Genomic DNA, 19,553 nt, shown 5'->3' on the forward strand with positions numbered 1-19,553 from the left:
TAATAAATTAAAAATTTCATGCAAGCATTAAAAAAGACCTTTTTATTCAAAGGATAATATAACCAATGGATGATATTCATATTGTAATTCATATTGTAATAATATATATATATATCTTTTATCGTAGTACAATTATTGAATTTCAACATTATATTCCATATTATTTTTGTCCATAAAAAAGAATTAAATTGAGATGATACTAAATTAATAATTAAAGTCATAATAGATTGGATTATATATAAAACAGGAATTTTTTAGATTAAAATGGAGCATTGTAAACAGAAAAATTCTTTTATTGTTATACATACATATGTGTGAAACCATAGAGATATAGAGATAGAGTGCGTGAACGAGTGTAAAGGCGATATAGTTATAAAAAGAGAACGTGCCTTACAGGTAAATATGTAAGTGTAACACTGATCAACGAGCGGCATTATTTGCCAATGATGGAAGGGGCCTCTATGTAACGTTTTCTTTTCATTCTCATATCGCATCCACTTACACGATAACATAGTAACGTATGTTTTATATGACTGGCGTACTGTATCTTCAGATATATTTTTAACCTCTATGTATGAAACTAGTTGCTGCTACGTAGCTTTCTTACTTATATGTATAAATTTGCATCTTCAGTACAAGTAGAGCAAGTAAGTGTTAGGGATATTATCGAAGCAGATTATAAAACAACAGGTTCTCGTGCATATGTATTAGTAGAAGAGAGGTCACCAAACGCATCTTTTGCATAATAATTAAAGAGAAAAAGGTTAATGTTTGACCTTCAAAATTTTCTTATTATATTCTTTCCTGTATCTTTCTTTTAATCATATTTAGAATTTGTATGTATTGTAATGAAAACAGCATTTTAAAAGCTTTGTTTTACCACTTACTTTGAAAAACATTGGTGTATAAAATTTGGTTAGTTTCATTTTAACTCGAATGATATTTACAGCATTATTTATATAAAATAAAATGCGCAATTACTAATATATATATAAGATCGTTTCTTAATTTATATTCCTTAACCGAAGCAAAGAGGTTTCTCAGTTCATTTAAATATTGATACTTCTCCAATAACTATATAATACATCCGAATACATATTATCTGATCTAAAATGTCATAGAGATAATGCACAAAATATCTTACATGTATAATCAGATTTGATTCATCAGTTTAGCTAGGCAATTTTGACCAAGTAAATGTTACAAACAAAACTTTAGATGCGATCTAACCTTTCTTGGCATTTGAATTCTGCATCTAATATGTACCCTGTGATATTAAATTTCCGGTAAAATTCTATCTATTATGTTGACAATTATTCAGTTATATCAAAAATATTACATGATACCTAAAATACATGTACATTATTATTATAAATATACAAAGAAAGTTTATAAAAATCAAAACAAGACATGATACGTAACATTTATATTAATTTAAATAAATAATATAATATTATAATAGATATACTATACGATATTATTTACTTACATATACCAGATATATTCAATATCGTTACATAGTCAAGATTACAACAAAAATTTCAATAATTCAAATATTGTCCACGATATTCTTCTATGACCAGTCGCCTATGTTTAATGAATAAATCATCGAAATTCACTAGCGTGATCCGGAATAAAAATAAAATAATCTTTTAAAAATATCCCACCTTGGTCGATATAATTGGAAATCTGCTTCAATAATGAATCGTTCCCATCGACTATGAAGCATGATTAATCACCACTGTGCATTCCCACTGTGCTCGGTATTCCCAAGCTCTTCTTTAAAACTAAACACAAATGAAATTGTATCCAATCCTTGCTTGACGTACGTATATTTGCATATGTCGATTGCCTTTTTCGTATAAACACGATTTTCCTTTTATGTTGTGTAACGCTCTGTTATCGTATAATATTTTACAATATACGCAAGAGTGCACCATTTTCCATATGTTTTTTTTTCCTCCTATGTAAATTTCTTCTTCGAAACTGTACAGCTTCCATCGAAACGAAGAACTTCGCGATTCGTATCTTATTACGTACATAAGTTCCTTCTAAGTCAAATACGATTTCACATAATTTGCATCACTTTCCAAATTAGTCCCACGCATTGTGAAATTTCGTGACACGACTTCCGATCAGCGCTCGAAAGAAGTTATATTTTTAGATTACGGACGTTTATCTAAATTTAGGTTTTTATGTATATCATTGTGAATATTATCAATGTATAATATATTATATAATACATTATAAGTATTAATATAACTTCCTATATCGACCAATAATATAAAAGTTAAAAATGAATAAGTTTCGAAGAACGAATGAAAGAACGAATAAATGGCAAATAATCAAGGGATTAAAATCGAATAGTATTTAAATGAGGTTTAATTTGAATAAAAAGTCATTCTCAAATAACGCACCCTATGCTGCCTCTGCCCCGAGGAAAAAGAAAACAATCATTTGCGTGACTAACAGTAGAGATATTAACACAGTTACAGAGGCAAAAGTGGTGCTAATCGATTTTCTATTTATATGAATGGCGATTAATTATCAGCAGAATCTTTCCTGCGGACTTCGTGATCCTTATCTGTTTTGTCGATTGTTGCGGCTGAATTCGACGCGCGTGGATACAATCATGTAACGCTATCTAATGGGATAGGTATGCATAATCGAAAATAAAAGAAGTCCCGTGATTCCGTTCCAATGATCCTCGTAATAATCGATTGTTCGAATTTCCCGATCGCGTGTAATTAGTTACCTGTCTAGAAGAGATTTATTCACGTTTAATTCTGAAGATAAACTGTCAACTACTATGAATTTTGGTAGTACTTATAGGAGAACATTGATAAATTATGAGTAAACTGCAGATTTGTACGTATTTAAGAGATTTTTTTAGATAAAAAAAATGAACTACAGACTCGGCGAATTTCAATATTTCATTAACGATGACATTGTTCATCTGCGATTATTTCAAATATGTTGTTAGGTATTCACTTTTATTAATATTAGTCATTACTGGTATTAGTTGATAAATTATTACGCAAGAGAATCCTAATGAAATGAAAGAATTTTCGGATGGCAATCTAATTAGATCATAGATTTTTTAAAAGTCAAATTTGATAAAATGATTAAATTAAATTTAAGAAAATTCCGAGATAGTAGTACACCAAATGACGGAAAATATTGTCTCTGTAGAACTTCTGGGGTAAATAAGGATCATTTTTTTAGTTCTAGAAGTTTTCTAATTTTAAAAAGTTGCAACCCACACCTCTGTTCAATAAATTAAAATAAATTTAATTTATGATATAATATTTTATTATAGTTATTTGTAATTAAATTATAATATAATATTAAGACTTGTAGTATAAACTATATATAATTTATATAATGGTATACTTTATATCGTATTACGAAAAATACCTGGAATATGGAACTATTTTTTAAATATAATTGAAATATATATATATGTATACCTTATTATCTAAAAATATAACCTTCGTGTATGGATATTAATACCAGTCACGCAATTCTAGTGATCGTATATCTTTTATTTGCTGCAAACAAAAAGGGGCTGACGAAATAATATTTGCTCTTTTATGACCTTACTACCTTTTTTAAATCGATAATAATGGAACAAATATTAAACTTGATCTTATTTGCAGCCTTCTTTATTTTTTTTTTTTTTTTTTTTTTTCATAAAATATCATCTTTTCTTATAATAATATTTCAATTCGACATTAATATTATTCTATTTATAAAAGAAATCAAACGCTTTGAGAAACACAGGCTCGCGGTTATTTTTTCGACTGAAAAACGTCATTGAATAAAATTCTGGCAGATCTTTTGTTTTCAAATGCGTCATTGGCACATGGTATTAATCAAAATCTCAGAATTAGTTTCTCCAAGAAGATAGCTCATTCATGTATGGCCATATCTATTGGGTGTATTACTGTTTAACCGTGATATCTTGTTTTCACTGCTGAATCGATATTAGAAAAATTTATGAGTATATATAAAATGACATGATTCTACACTTTAAGTATTTATTTCTCGAGAAAATGATTTGCTACTATTGAAAAGGATGATAAATACGATTCCAGCAATAACCCTTCCTTTAAATGTACCCTTGGGAAAACCCACATCTACGATTACCTTATGCTTTTTCAAATGTATTAGCTATTCAAACAAATCGTATTTATTATTCCGAAATTGTCTATTTATACAGAGGTGAGAGACAGATTATTAATGTAAAAGTAACTTGAAAATTCAGTGTATCAAAATCAAAAATAATAAAATTGGATCGAAGGCTTCATTTTTTAGCAAATTGAGTTATACAATTTGCCAAATATCATTCATTAGGAAAATTCCTTAATAAAATTAATTTATATGTCAAAGATTACTAAAAAGTGTGTAGCGTTATTATTACAAAAAATTAAGATATTGTAACGAGATATACATAATACGATTGAATTTCATTTTAAGGATTTACGACTCAATCCTCACTGCGAATTAATTGTTATTCTGAAAAACATTAATATAATGATTTATTTATGTAATAATTTAGAAATACAATTTAAATGTTTACAATTCGACCCTTATCGTCAGTTACATGGAGAAGTTAAATACACAGTTAAATAACAAAATTAGTTGATGTTCTACGAAACATGAAAAGCTATGTGATGTTCTTATTAATTATGTTACTAAAATAATAAGATACAATGGGCGTTTATAGCTTCCCCTTTATCGCACGTTTTTGTTGGGAAATCCAGTGATATATGACGGCAGATTATTAAAAATTGTGTAATATTATTACCCATTAAAGATAAATAAATTGAGGCTTTATAATTCAATTTCTCTATTTAGAAATATATATATATGTATTACCAAATATATATAATATAAATATATATAATATAAATATATATATATATATATATATATAATATAAACATATATGTATTTATATTAAATATAAAAGAAAATATAGGAACACGAAGAAGTTTAGAGACACATTCGATAACAAGTGGTGACTTTTCCAAGAAATATGAAGCGGCTACAAAAATTTCGTCGTTGTTGTTTTAGTGGAGATAACGTTCTGGAGTTTGAATGTGTGATAAAGCGTTTGACTGGTTCGTTTGTTTTTGCTATTGCATGATATCTATCGAAATGTTGAAAAATGTCTGATGAATGTTTTTCTCCGACTATAGAAGGTTTGCCTCACATGCTCTGAATGCACGCTGATACCTTGAAAATGTTAATTTTTCAATTAACAGCATCCTGAGTGTTACGACAACTCTATTATATGCCCTTGGCGCACCTTCTTTTGTCAAGGACAGGGCGATACCTGAACTGACGCCAGGGATTAGGTTTTTCCGAAAGGTTCCGGTATTTCCAGTTCAGAAAATTCGGCAATCTATATTGTCTCATACAAATAGATGTTTACACATGTCAATGTAATACTCCTTTTAAATTACGCTTTGTAAAACTTGTTTAAAACAGTTTCTGGTTTTTATTGGAATATTCTATTCGAATGTCTACCTGTACAACCTTACTATAAACTTTTTCGTCTAGGACCTCACAGTGTTCCTCTGTGGGTTTTTCTGTCGGAACAAAATTAATCTCTTTTAATCCATGTACTGCGCAGAACGATTATAGCTTATCATCGCTAACACGAAATATCATGGCTATATATAACAGAAAAATAATATGCATAAAATAAATGACAATATGTATAACATTACAGAAAAATGTAAAATGTCAGTAACGAACTTTCTCAGAAAAAAGCTTGCGTGTGTTGAATAAATTTTTGCTAAATAATTGGCAATTAATCTAGGTATTCTTTATTTCTTGGGAAACAAACAAATCAATCCAATTATCATAAGCATTTATTATTTCAAATAACCTTTATGTAATATTGACTTACGCCAAATTTAAGGCTCCTGCCTCCTAAATGCCTCAAGATATGGCTCAAAGTAAAGTCTTGTATAAACGCTAGCTTATCCAAAAATAAATAAACGATAGAAAATACAATACATATGCAATACATTAAGGACTACGAAAAAGAGCTGACTCAAAAAATGAACGACCTGCCGAAAACAATAAGAAAGAAATAATAAGAATTTACCACAGTCAATAAACAAAAGAAAATTTGAATCGTCATAAGCCAATCATTGCTCGGATCAAGTCTTGTATAATAAGAAGTGGATCCAAAATATGCAGAATTGAAATTAAAAAAAATTGGAGTTTGTCTTTCAAATTGATTTTGAAAATCTGCAAAGTATGTATGCATTTGTAAGTGAGATGAAATTTATAGAAAAAACAGGAAATCATTTCACCAAAAATGTAGAATAAAGTTTTTTTCATCTAAAACTTATCTAGGTTTTAAGAAAATTGATTTTGGGAGGTTTGTGGAGCGGGCAGATGATTTCTTATGCAAAAACAGACTTTGAAAATTAGCTGCATATGCAATAGTGCACTTACATACGTAATTATATGCATACAATACGGTACAGTAACACCATTGTTTCTATATTTAGAATGCCTACGCGACTTTTATAAATTATTAGATTATTAGATTCAACAAAGTACAAATTCAACAAAGCACAAAGAAAAATTTTATCAAGGATACCAAAATCGATTCTCTCGAAAACCAAGGTCTAAATGAAAAGATTTTATTCTACGTTCTCTATTTATTTTATTTTGTTACATAAGTCATCAGTAAATTGCGAATATTTATACAAATTCAGCATTTGTATAAATGTAACTAAACAAATGGAATCAAAGCATAGATGTATTTCCCCTCTGATTTATTTTCAATCGCATTCGGTGGGTCTTTTAAGTTTAAGAAACATACAAAATCATTGACTCTCGTCCTATACACAAAAAAGAAATAATATTAAGATAATGCTTATAATAATATTAATATTATAAATTATTATATTAATAAACCGTAGCAAAGATTACCTTCACCTATTTGTTAAAACACACTCTACTTTAGATAATCGATACATTTTTCCATGTAATGCACGTTTTGTGCATATTGCTATATGCTATAAGTGCGTAAAAAAATGCATTTCCTATGTACTCGTATAATATTTACAATCGCACACCATATGTCCATCAATGCCTCCGATTTCAAGAAAAAGATATAGCACTGTTGACTTTGTCTCATCACGGAAGCTGTTTTCAAAATGTGATATATATAAATTTCTGGTTGTAAAACAGTCATTTATCTAGGAAATCCGTGGGTCAACAATATTTGACAATATTAGTTTTTCATAGGCTGACCCCAGCGCCGAGGTGTTCGATCCGATCCCTAGAAATGATATTGTACAGTGACATCCCCTCTTTCGCATATACAAACTGTAGGAAGCATCGCGTACGGCAAGGGGAAGTGGCAGAGACGAAACCGGTAAATACAATAAAGCACAACGGAGACCGTACTAACTCAGTCGTCTCGTGGCTGTCGATCTATCAACAAGACAAGTACTGTGTTTCATTCTGTCGACGAGGACACGCATGCAGAAGATCTTCGACTTTTTATCAAACACACGTGACATTTTCATTTTCTTCACCATTCTTTATCCATTATATCGTTTCGCTGTCTTTCATGATACTATGACAAGTAAATTGGCCTCGACGATTTAATTTATCAGTGAAAAGAGCGCACGGTGTTCGAGTGGAAACTGCAAGAGAAAGAGACGCGACATTCGGAAGAAGATACTCTGAAGACATTTGAAAAGGTATGTAAGAGGACAAGAATCAGAGTGTTCTGTATTAACGGGAGATAGTTGAAGGAGGTCGAGGGATTCAGTGATCAGAATGCGGAGCTTGTGTCACATATTCTGATACCTGACGTAATTCTATCAAAACATCGAGGTTTTTGTTATATTTTCAAAGTTATGCTTAGACTGCGAATCTTTATGTTAGCTTGTAATTTTGTAAACGCAAACTACAAGAAAGTAAAAATTTAGCAACGATTTGTTTCACCTATTGGATATTAGAACGACTAATATATTTTATACATTTCACGTATTTTAATTGTCTTCATCTTCAAGTTTCTCGTAAATGCACAAAAATCTATAATCTAGATAGAGGAACATTGATAGAGCAATATTTCTCTATTGTTCTATTTTTTACATTATGCTATATCTAGAATCTGGAATCAAATACTTTGATAAATTTAAATTGAAAGAAGGAATATATTACCATTACTCAAATTTCATATCTATCTATAATCAACAGTCGATGATTCATAAAATCTATACAAAATTTAATCAGCTAATTCAGGTGTTTTCGCACTATCAGTTTTCATTCATTTTTGATATATTACTTTTTTATTTATAGTAATAAATATTGACCATTGTTCTTATCAATGTCTCAAATATCGATTCGATTGAAACTAAACTAAAAGGGGAGATTGAATTAAAAAGTTTCATTTGAGAAAAGTAGGAATATATTTCATATATTCGTAATATAATTTCAAAGAGAATGCCCAAACATCTATAGATGACACTGTACATATGAGATCGCAAAGAGGTTAAGATCTTACTAAAGGTTAATTTTGAAGAGAAAGCTATCGCATGTAAATAAAAATTCATGAATATTTATACCTTTCTGTTTAAGATATGATGTTTGATTCCAAAGATATTCATTGCAAAGGAATGTTGTATCATTCGTAGAAGCTTTTTGATAGAATGGGATTATATTGGACATTTTGATGAATTTTAAGAAGGTAGAATTAAGTGCTAATAAAACATTTCTATGATAATAATTATGGAAGACTTGAAAATTTGGGATTATTAAGTTCTGCTACACGTGAAAGGATATTCGAGTATCTTGGCAATACAAACATAGTTTAGGTATAGAACAGTTTAAGTAACATGTGCAGGTATTTTGAATGTTTAAACGAATTTTAAGAAAGAGGAATTGGATAATAACTCAAGTAAGTTATAAATGCTTCTTTCATGATTACATGATTATAATGGAAGTTTTATGGAAGTTTGGAGTACTTTCGTGATTATTCGGAAAATTTTTATGGCAATATAAATTTTGAAGGCACATGGGATTATCTGGAAAGTTCGGATGAATTCTAAAAGACACTTTTTGATTAAAAAGAAGACAACTTAGAAATCATTGCAATTAATGCATCAAATAATTTTTTTTCTACATCGAATACGATATACGTTTCATCGTTTAGGAAAGAAATAATACTTATTTGGGATTCTTTTTCCATTCAAATTTTTTTCTCCAAAAGGACAGTTACACTCAATGATTTAATAATTTATGTTTTGTGTCAAATAAAAGCAATCTCGAATCGGCGAAACAGTTTTAAAGAGGCACAATACTAGCGATAGTAACCACAAGTAACGATAAACGAGCGATAGTAGCAAATAAACAAAAAAATAATGGTAGTAATGATAAATCATCGTGCTTGGTCAGACGATGCGAATTCTAACAGATGGAGGCAAATTCCGTGGAGTTTCTGGGAATGTGCAAAATCCAAATATTATTTGCGGAACCAGTTTCAGAAGGAGCAGATATCCACGTGATTGTGTCGCCAACAATTACAGTATCCTGTAGCTGAACGCACAGTCGCTTGATCGTTTGATTCCGTTTTTAACAGAAACTAATTCAAAGGGTATCACGATCGGAACAACGATATACGTATATGATTTGGAACAATTTTGCTGTTTATTGTTCTCAAACAATGATTATTTTTCACCACGTCGAATAATGATCATCCGGTCCTCGCCAAAGCAATTTCCAGTTACAGTGATTCACAGAAGTATGACACATTCTTCTTTGGCTAAAATATTTACACACTAAAGCAATATATTAATAATATAAAAATGCAATATTATATTATATAATATAATATTATAAACATACTAACTTGATACAATGATTAATTAATATAGCAACAAAGTATAATAATTATAAAGCAATAAAGTAATATATTAACCTCAGGTTCTCTTGCACAATTCATCCATCATGATTGGTGAAATTTTACATATCAGTTACAGGTTACCATTGGTAATAAATATCTTTGATTAGCAATAATAAGTTTGACGATGAAAGAAAATAAGAAAGTTTTGAAAATAAATTTTACGATGTATAAATTATTTGATGATACTATGCGATAAAAGATTATGAAATTGTTAAACAGGAATTTATAATATATAACTTCTAGTTTAAATCATATTATTGATTAGGAAATTGTCAAGCAAGACGTAAAGATAGTATCTGTGAATAATAAAACTATCGTGCCTTTCGAAATAACGAGTTTTAAACTTTACATTTTTGCAGTTATTGAAAGTGTGCACGAACAATTTTTGACAGAATTATTCTTAACTTTTACTAAGATGTATAGTTATATACATCTATTTATTTTCATCACATTACTAGTTATAATCCTCTGTCTACTATCTTCTAATATTGATATAAAATTTTTCTGTTTATAAATTCACTGTTTACATTTTCCTAGATGTTAATTGAGTTAAAGCTGAATCTTTATTAACAAAGAAATTCATTTTTCATTCATTGTAGTTTATTGTAGCTTTGTTTTTCTATAACTGGATAGTATAGTGTATCTAAGGTTTTATTTTTCAGTTGTTAATATTTAAAAGTCCTGAAATTCAACAGACCTTGCATAAGTGAGTTTACATCATAGATAATAAGAAAGATATACGATTTGATACACACTGAAAAGGGCAAATAATCACGTCATAGCTTCACCATCAAATAGTAGATACATTATATCATCTATCTCCTTTATTAATAACTATTCTTTGTATCTTGTAGTACAGATCCGTCATAGGACACTAGATGACATAATTTGGTACAGTTCTAGCCAGTATACTTTATTCTACAATTTTATTGAGCCATTTAGGATAGACTAAATAACATCACGAAAGTTAATCGCTTAGGTTTCTGAGTAGTCAGAGTAATAAATAAAACGTACGATATGATATTAAAATCAAAGAATTATCAGAATGCACATAGAAACAGCTAATTTGACTTCTCAATGATTGAATACCTTCTTAAGTATAACTCACTCTTGAACATTTTTTTTCTCTTTTTCTTTGTGTTTCACAATTCATGTTTTATTACTCATAAAACTTATCGATTATATCGACGCGTAACTAAAAATTGAAGAATCATGGTCGAGCGTATTACTTTCGGGATCAGAAGGTGGTAAGGTCTTCATACAAGGATATATAAACTATGACGCTTAATGAATTACGATGATATTAAGTTCTTCATCTTCATATTCGTCCTCTCTCTATGCCTCCTTGTCCTACACTTGAATCCTGTTAAATCTTCTTCGAAGCTATCCGTGATCAGCAATGATCCTTTCAGACACGGATCTTCAACGAAGATGAATAATTATAGAGGGTCGAGTTCGTGATAGTCATGAAATTCCTACACTCGAATGACTAGTTTATTGAAGATGCGCTTGTCGTGACTATACATGGCAATAAAATAGAGAAAGAGATCGCGTATCGTGATAATTGGAAAATCGAACTTTCAAGGAATGGTAGACAATGGTAGTCATTGATGCAATTTTGAGATAGACACCTGCTTCCAAGAAGACAATTCGTACCGAAGGTTAAGAAAATTTTTAGAGATTAAGGTGGATTCTTCGATATTTCTCTTATTGTTCGATTATATTAATTGACAAATTCTGGGGATTTAGATAGTCAGTTTCCTTTTGGGCTTCCATTGTCCTTATTTTGTATGAAATTATATATAAGAGTTATAACGAACGGAATTTTCCAATTCTGAAAGTAGAATTCGCAACAAGCATTTTGATTGGAAAGAAGATTCTTAAAAGGTCAGGCACGTGGTATAATCCTGCGTTACCTTTCTTTTGGGTTTCTATTGTCTTTAAACTGCAGAAGATTATATTACAGATATATAGAATTGTACCAGGTGAAAATTGTATTCCTGAAAATAGAATCTTCATGCATAGTTTCAATTGGAAAGAAAATTCTGAAAATATCAGAAATACAAAACTTCTGGCTTTTTAATAAAATATATATTGCCAGAAGAAAAACAAGCTTTTATTTATATATTTTACAAAAGGTTATTTAAATTTTCGAAAACACAAATTCCTCAAAATCTATTAAATTTTTACTACAATTACGTAATCGTATAATCACAAAAATTTCAATAAAAGTGCAATTTAGTTCTTTCGGCTATTTTACTACTTCTAATATTTAATTGTAAACGATCTAAGTCATCGTGCATTACGAAACATTTCTTCTTCCTTCAAAAAGCGAATTAAACGGATAAACCACGTTCTTCCTACAATTACAAAACATCTTAACATTGTCTTTTAACTATCTCATCCAACATCAAATCTCATAAGCAGCTGAATACATTTACCTTTTACGTTTCTTTCAAACAAGCCTGAAATAATCTTCATCGATCCGTAAAAGTGCACCTGGCCGTTGATACAATTTTACGACGCATGTTCGTACACGTTTCATTCACTTAAAATGTACAATCGAACTTATGTGTCTCGGTCATGCATCATCGTTCATCTCGCAGTTGACCAAGGATAACGTTTGATGTGGGTTTTCCCACTGGATGCTCGCTACCACGATATTGTCAACTCTAATCTTCAATGACGCGAGCAAAAGCATTTTATAGTGTCGTGAAATACCCGCAGACAGATCGATAGCTAACGCTACGTACGTGTAACAATACATTAGTATCTTTGTTATTTTCTCGCCAGTGGAGGAACGACGTATATGTTAAATAATACCAAAATTAGCGTCGTTGCTTTCTTAGTCGCTTAATGATGATAATGGATAGTGATGTTGTTGTATCGTAATTATTGCTACGTCTTGAAAATTAATGATTGATGTTGAACATGTTAGGGTAGAGCAAATATCGCATGTAAAGAAAATTATTAATAAATTTTCATCCTGTTCGTTAATTTTTCGATTTGGTAGTAGATAAGATGGGAATCATATTGATATTGATATTCTAATAAATTGGTAAGTTAAATTTTTCTGAGTTTGTCTTAAAATAGGTTCTTAAATATGTTTTCTTTCTGCATAATTGTGTCGTTAACGAAAGAGATATAGAATTTCGATGAATTCCATATTTGGAAAAAAATCCTTTTAACAGGAATTTTTGATGAAGATAAATTTTATTTTTTTATATGAATTTGTGAAAAAAGAGTTTTTTTTGTAAAATAGTTTTTAGGACAAAATACCTGTGAATTAGAAGCTACTTTTCAATATCTTTTAATAAACTAGCGCTAATTAATAGTCCATATTTTCAATCTAATTTATTTACAGTTTTTATATAAATAGTTAGTATGGAATACGCAAATAAAACGCGATAACATATGCAAATAGGAAATTGGTACGACCATATGTATCTTGGTGAAATGATAACGAAACGTTTAAATCAATTGTAGTTTATCATTACAGCAAAACAATTAATTAACAACGATTAAGCTACTTCCTTTTCATTTGCTATTACTTTTCGTAATAAATGAATGTGTTTGTTAAAAATAATACCCCTTTGCTTCTTCTTTTCTCCTTTAGCATCCTTTTTCCTTTTCTAACAAATATGTAGAAAGAATGAAGAAGCCCTGCGTTCTTAAGTTGAAGGAATTTCACTTTTAAAAGCATTTCACTTTTAAAATTTCATGGGTTAAGTGTAGTATGCAAATAGAGTTGTGCGATTCCGTAAACGTTGTTTGCGTTGACTGTACATACTTACAATTTCACGTATAAGAGAAAGAGAAAGAGAAAAAGAAAAAGGAAAGAGCGCATAGATATCAGATGAGTTTTACAAATATACAGAGAAAATGAATATTTATGAACCAGAAGCTACTGTTTTGAATGTTTTCGAAGCTACTTTTCGTCGAAGACTTGTTTTATCAATATTTTTCCCCAATCAATCCTCTCTCTAATCTTTTTCTCTAATCAGTATTTTTTAAATTCTTTTTTAATGGATTTTAAATATGTATATTCTTCGGTCCAAAATTAAATTTATCTCTGAAGAGATTAATTTGCTGCGGTCACAGAGAAAAATACGCGAAGAATCGAAATAAAGACATCTATTAAGTTTTTATCCTCGTTGAGTTTTTCGGAGTTTAAATTTCTATTTCATTTCATTTATCGTACTAATTATTCGGCGCTGATTGCAGAATTTACAATTCGTGAAAAAAATGACTACCAAAGCATATTATATTTATACCTGCACTCGACTGGTTAACAACGGTAAAATTCTAAAACCGGTTCTTCAAAACATCACGGCTCTTCTCATATATATTGGAGGGTAATTTACGAAGAAAAAGCTTTGAAACTATAACTAGAGTGCAGATATTTATGGGCATTCACATTATTTTAATAATAACATTCGAATGTTAATGTGTTCAGCCATTTATGTGTAATCGTATTTTGCTGATATTCGTATACTAGAGTACTCAGTCATTTACGTATAATATTTTCCATTGACTAACTTTAACAATTTTGTTCGTAACAAATTTCAATTTTCATATTTCGATATTATTAAAATATTCGAATCCTTTACAAAGCACCTGTTTCTAATACTTTACCTTACAATTTTAACTGCAAAAATAATTACGCACATATCACAAAAATATGTCTAATTACCATTATCTATTTTTTTTTTTTTTTTGCAGAAATGAAGACTACGCTTATATTCTTGTGTCTCACGGCCACTTGCTTTGGTCAACTAATCTATCCAGACGATAAATTGCTCGCATCTACGACCGTTCCTTCATCCATTTTTCCAAATGTCCCTCAAAATGTACAGTCACAAGATTCTGTAAAGAGTACAATCAATTCCTATCAAGTAAGTTCGCAATTACCACGAACTTCACCGCCAATACTTGCACTCGGTGCACCGCGAAGAACAAAGGTATCATATCCAACTACTACCGAAAACACGTTGCAAGACTGGGGCAATCATGTAAGCATAAAAATACTTGTTAAAGTAAGTACTTAGACCGTACCCGATTAAGTGTAATTTTTTCTTTATTCATATGAATGATACATATCTAGTTGTATGTACTATATGTATGTATATATGCTTCTTGGAAAATAAGGATACGTGGCAATTCTTTTTGTAGCCACTGTACGTTTTAGGCTATTATTCACGCTATGTATTAATCTTTTTTAAGTCTAAATTAGTTTCAAAATATCATAGAGTCACCCAAAAAGTACTTATCACGTTTTTCTGCTGTGAGCTTGAAATATTGTTTAATTGATGGAAATATACAAAATTCTGTTTAGCGTCTTAACGTATAAAGATTAAGTACGTTCTCGTTTTGCATCGTGTACGCGCTAAGAAATTTTCCAATGATAAAAAAATAGAATTCAATCTAAAAAAAGTCAAATAATGTAAGAGAATTAAAAAGGCATACAGTGAAAGGTTTTGATAGAAGCTTTGGGTGTTTACAGTTCAATTCATTATCGCATGAGTCACGAAAAGTAGTAGAAGTGTGTAACTTATAAAATTATGAAATACTCTTAAGAAATTCATGATGAAAATAAAAGGCAACATCAGTGACGCAAGTTGTCCGATAAACATTAACAGTTGAACAGTGATCTTAAAGTTTCATACGGATAGATTAATGATACCTTGATGGTAATTTGCGGGGCTTCACTTTTTTCGTATTTTACCAGCGTAAAATGTAATTATGCGTTGAATAAAGGTCTTGAAGTGTTTTTGAATTTGTGTAAATCGCCACAACGTTATAGCTTACAGCGCGTTACACAATAGAGCACATACTGGGATCGAAAAAGTTTACAAGTGTTGTTTAACTCTGACTGCGCATTTTTCTTTGCTGTCGCTGATGACGCGTGAACAGTTCACGTTTATTTCAATTAAACAAGCACGTTTCTTTTTCAAATCAGCGGAAGCTTTCGTAAAAGATATTTATTGAGAAAATTAAGAAGATTTTCCATCAATAGAATATACGAACATATACTATTGAAAGTGGATAATAACGTATTTGGAATTACGTTACAGGTGAACAATATCATCGCTAATGGAGTACTGAAATTCGGTCTGGACGTAGAACGAGAGATCCATAGAACCCGAGGCGTATCCTTGATCGAACAACGGGACAACATAGTTTTTTCGCCAACTAGCCTTGCCGCGATATTGGCAATCGTTCTTGCAGGTTCTGCGGGTAGGACTTTCGATGAAGCGTCCAAGGTTCTTGGATTAGAGGCCGGGATTGATATCTCACAAAATTCTGAGGTTGTTCACCAGATGTTTGGCGTGCTTTTGTCCCAACTTCAAAGTAAAGAATCTGCTGGGATACTTCTACCGCAACTGAACTTCGCCACAGCGGCATACGTGCAGGTAAAATTTCCTTTCACGAGCGAATTAAACTTTAGAAAAATGAAAAGGGAATTGGATTTCATTTGAAATAAAACGTGTAATTGATTATAATTTTAATGGTTGTGTTTTAGAATGGATTTCCAATACTGCCGCAATTCAAGTTACTTAGTAAAGAGATTTATCAAACCGATATATTCAACGTGGATTTTGTTAGAAATGGAAAAGGGGCAGAGGAGATGATAAACATGTGGGTGCGGCAGAAGACGAAAGGCAAAATTACAAGTATCCTAAACCATGTGCCGGGGTCAGGAACAGCGATGATTCTTTTATCAGCGCTCTACTTTAATGGAGAATGGGACCAATACTTTTTGGATGGAGCTACGAAAAGGTATCATTTTCCTTTATGAAGGAAGTTTATGTAGGTTTTATATAGAGAACATAGACCATTGTAATCTCTTTTCTTTGAGCGCTATGAACGAATATATGCGTCTAGCAGAAGCTATTTGTGTGGACTAAGGACGCATATATGCGTTTATCAACTTTTTCGACCTCTCCCGCGCTTGAGATTCTTTACTAGTGTATGAGATGATACATGTGCATTTCTTAGCAACGACATAAACAAAAATATGGAAGTTCATTTATCTTCTGTATATGAATATGAATAATATCCCTTTTCACTCCGTTGTCGCCGCCGTGGCGACATTGTAAGAGGAATTAAAAATTCCATTGTCGCCGCCATGGTGACGTTGTAAGTGTACAGGTGTACATATACATTATAACTCAGTTGCACCTTGCATATTCAACCAACATAGTCCACATTAGCAAAAGAAGTATTCCGTTTCCAAAGATAGCAACCGCTATGCGCGTGTCATCCACACGAATTGTTTCTGCTGGGAGTATTCAGCACTCAAAGGGTTTAATAAGAAAAATTTGTTTCAATCAACTTGCATTATTAAATTTTCTTTTTTAATATTACAATTATTAAAAAGAAACCAAGGATTTGTGTAATATTTCTTTTCGTTTCTATTTCTTTTTTTACTAAGTTCCTTCGATTTTATAAAAATATTTGTTCTATTCATGTTGTAATGGATTTCTGTAAAGTACCTGTTATTCTATTACATTTTTTGTACATTAATAAAAGAATATAAGTTATTTCATTTAAGTATTTTAATAGTGTAAGCTTTTATACATCATTTCACTGTTTGACTCTTAATGGGTTAATAATCAGTTGCAATTATGGCGTATTATATAATTAATTCGATTGTTTAAATAGGAGACCATTCTTCATTGAGCCAAACGAGACAGTTAGTGTCAACATGATGTACAATGGAGGCACGTTTCCGTTCTACTTAGACAAGAAATTGGGCGCGAAGATCATTGGTTTTCCATACAAGGGTCGCGAAGTAAGTATTTTAAAAATTCACAACAAATATAAGCTTTCAAATAATGTTATTTTATTTCAATTCAAAATTAGTTATTCCATTCTACTGCAACTAAAATTAAAATTCACCCAATTCTTTAAAAATTTCTATTACATACACATACATATCTTATCAAATTATTCCATAATTTCTTTTCAGCTCTCGATGTATGTTCTGCTTCCAACAACTCCAGGTGCAAAAGCTCTTCGAGAATTCAAGAATAAACTAACAGTTGACATAATCGAGAATTTAATTAAGAATGCAAAGAACGAAACATGTGTCATCGGTTTTCCACGAATGAAATTAAGCACCAGCCTAAGTTTAAGGCCTACGCTTGCCGCTTTGGGTCTCGAGTCTTTATTCGATCCAGTAACAGCAGATTTGAGCCTTATATCTCAATCCAATGTCGTAACCAATATGAATAACAGAAACCAGACGAACGTGAGGCCATCAGAATCACGGCCGAAATCAATTCCTACTATAACTACTTCACAGAATGGTAATGAAAAGAAACCACAGAATCACAACGACATGATATACTTCCCCTCTCGTTTTTATCCTTCCTCAGAATCGAGAAACGAAGATCAAACAGGTCGTGTGGTAAAACGAAATTACTTTACGTACGAAGACAAAATTCGTGGTTACAACGTGGAACAATGGGCGAATGGGTTTTTCCTCAGAAAGACTCGTGATATTCGTGACGTTAAAGGAAAGAAAGATAGGAGCTCGTATACAGTGGAGGGCAGATCCAAAGAATATCACGATAATGCAAAGATTGTAAATCTCGAAGAAAACAAGTATCGTTTCGAAGAACAAACAGAAAGAAATAGAAGGCAAACCAGACCAATTGATCAAAACTTCCTGGACTTTGTGAGACATCGGAATCTTCCATCATACGGGCTGGACAGTCTTAGAAATAGCGCAAATCTGGTTAACCCACATCTCTTCGCTACAGATGTTCTTCAAAAGGTAGAAATGGATATCACAGAAAAAGGTACCGAAGCCGCAGCCGTGACTAGCGTTGTATTGGAGCGTGATGGAAGTCAGAAGAAGTTCATTGCGAATCGACCCTTCATCTTCTTCATCAGACACGACCCATCGAAGCTCGTGCTCTTCTGGGGCACGATAAACGTTCCAACGCCAAATTATCCGACTACCTAATCTGAAACACAAGTCTTCCTTAGAATATGACGATGAAGACAACTATCGAAGAAAGTAATCACGTTGAACAATTACTAACATTCTTTCTTCCAATTGGTATTATGTATCACAGCTTATCTTCGCAGTAACGACCGTACATAAATTCATTTCTTCGTGAATAGTACTCGTCATGCGGGTGATTACCATCCTTGAATGAGTAATTTCATTTGAAGGATCGATGAAAGAAACCGGTTTAACCGAAGGAAACGCTTTTTCCTTTGCACGCAACAAGCTACAATGAAGTTATGATACAAATATTCACGCGCTATTTATTTATACGATTCTTTCCTTGAATCTCCGCCTTCGTAGGTTAGAGTTATGCACGTAATTATGAAAATAATCGAATCGAAAACTATATTTATAGATGTTATATCTGTATTTCCTACATGTAATGGAACAGTATTTTCTCAGAATTTAATATTATATTATTTTATCTCCGACTGCGATTTGACATTATATTAAATGTTATATTGTTAGCATAGGATTAAGTTATTAAGAGATTTTATGTAATCATATTGAATAAATGTCTGCGTTTCTTTTTTTCAATTGTGGAAATAATTGATTGAAGCGAAAATGATATCAAAAGGGTTTTGA

General features: G+C 31.1%; 1 protein-coding gene and 1 long non-coding RNA gene across 5 annotated transcripts; one reads left to right on the forward strand and one right to left on the reverse strand.

Moving 5' to 3' along the window:
* Positions 1 to 283: 283 nt before the first annotated feature.
* LOC126924940 (leukocyte elastase inhibitor) lies at positions 284 to 19,505 on the forward strand. 4 transcript variants are annotated; one of them, XM_050739994.1, is made up of 7 exons: positions 7,301 to 7,739; positions 14,669 to 14,958; positions 16,021 to 16,359; positions 16,470 to 16,726; positions 17,612 to 17,741; positions 17,919 to 18,258; positions 18,328 to 19,505. In XM_050739994.1, the coding sequence occupies exons 2-7, from the start codon at positions 14,671 to 14,673 to the stop codon at positions 18,918 to 18,920; spliced, it is 1,947 nt and encodes a 648-aa protein (XP_050595951.1). In that variant the 5' UTR covers positions 7,301 to 7,739; positions 14,669 to 14,670; the 3' UTR covers positions 18,921 to 19,505. The 4 variants fall into 4 exon arrangements, with proteins under 4 accessions (XP_050595949.1, XP_050595951.1, XP_050595948.1 ...); XM_050739992.1 differs by lacking the exon at positions 7,301 to 7,739 and adding an exon at positions 284 to 396 and having other exon boundaries at positions 17,919 to 19,505; XM_050739991.1 differs by having other exon boundaries at positions 7,302 to 7,739; positions 17,919 to 19,505.
* LOC126924990 (uncharacterized) lies at positions 12,041 to 12,535 on the reverse strand. Its single transcript, XR_007713772.1, has 2 exons — positions 12,388 to 12,535; positions 12,041 to 12,306 (listed from the first exon to the last, which is right to left on the reverse strand). It is a non-coding gene; the product is annotated as an uncharacterized LOC126924990 (long non-coding RNA).
* Positions 19,506 to 19,553: the final 48 nt, after the last annotated feature.

Source organism: Bombus affinis, chromosome 15, assembly GCF_024516045.1.
Source record: "Bombus affinis isolate iyBomAffi1 chromosome 15, iyBomAffi1.2, whole genome shotgun sequence".
In the NCBI taxonomy this organism is placed as follows: domain Eukaryota; kingdom Metazoa; phylum Arthropoda; class Insecta; order Hymenoptera; family Apidae; genus Bombus; species Bombus affinis.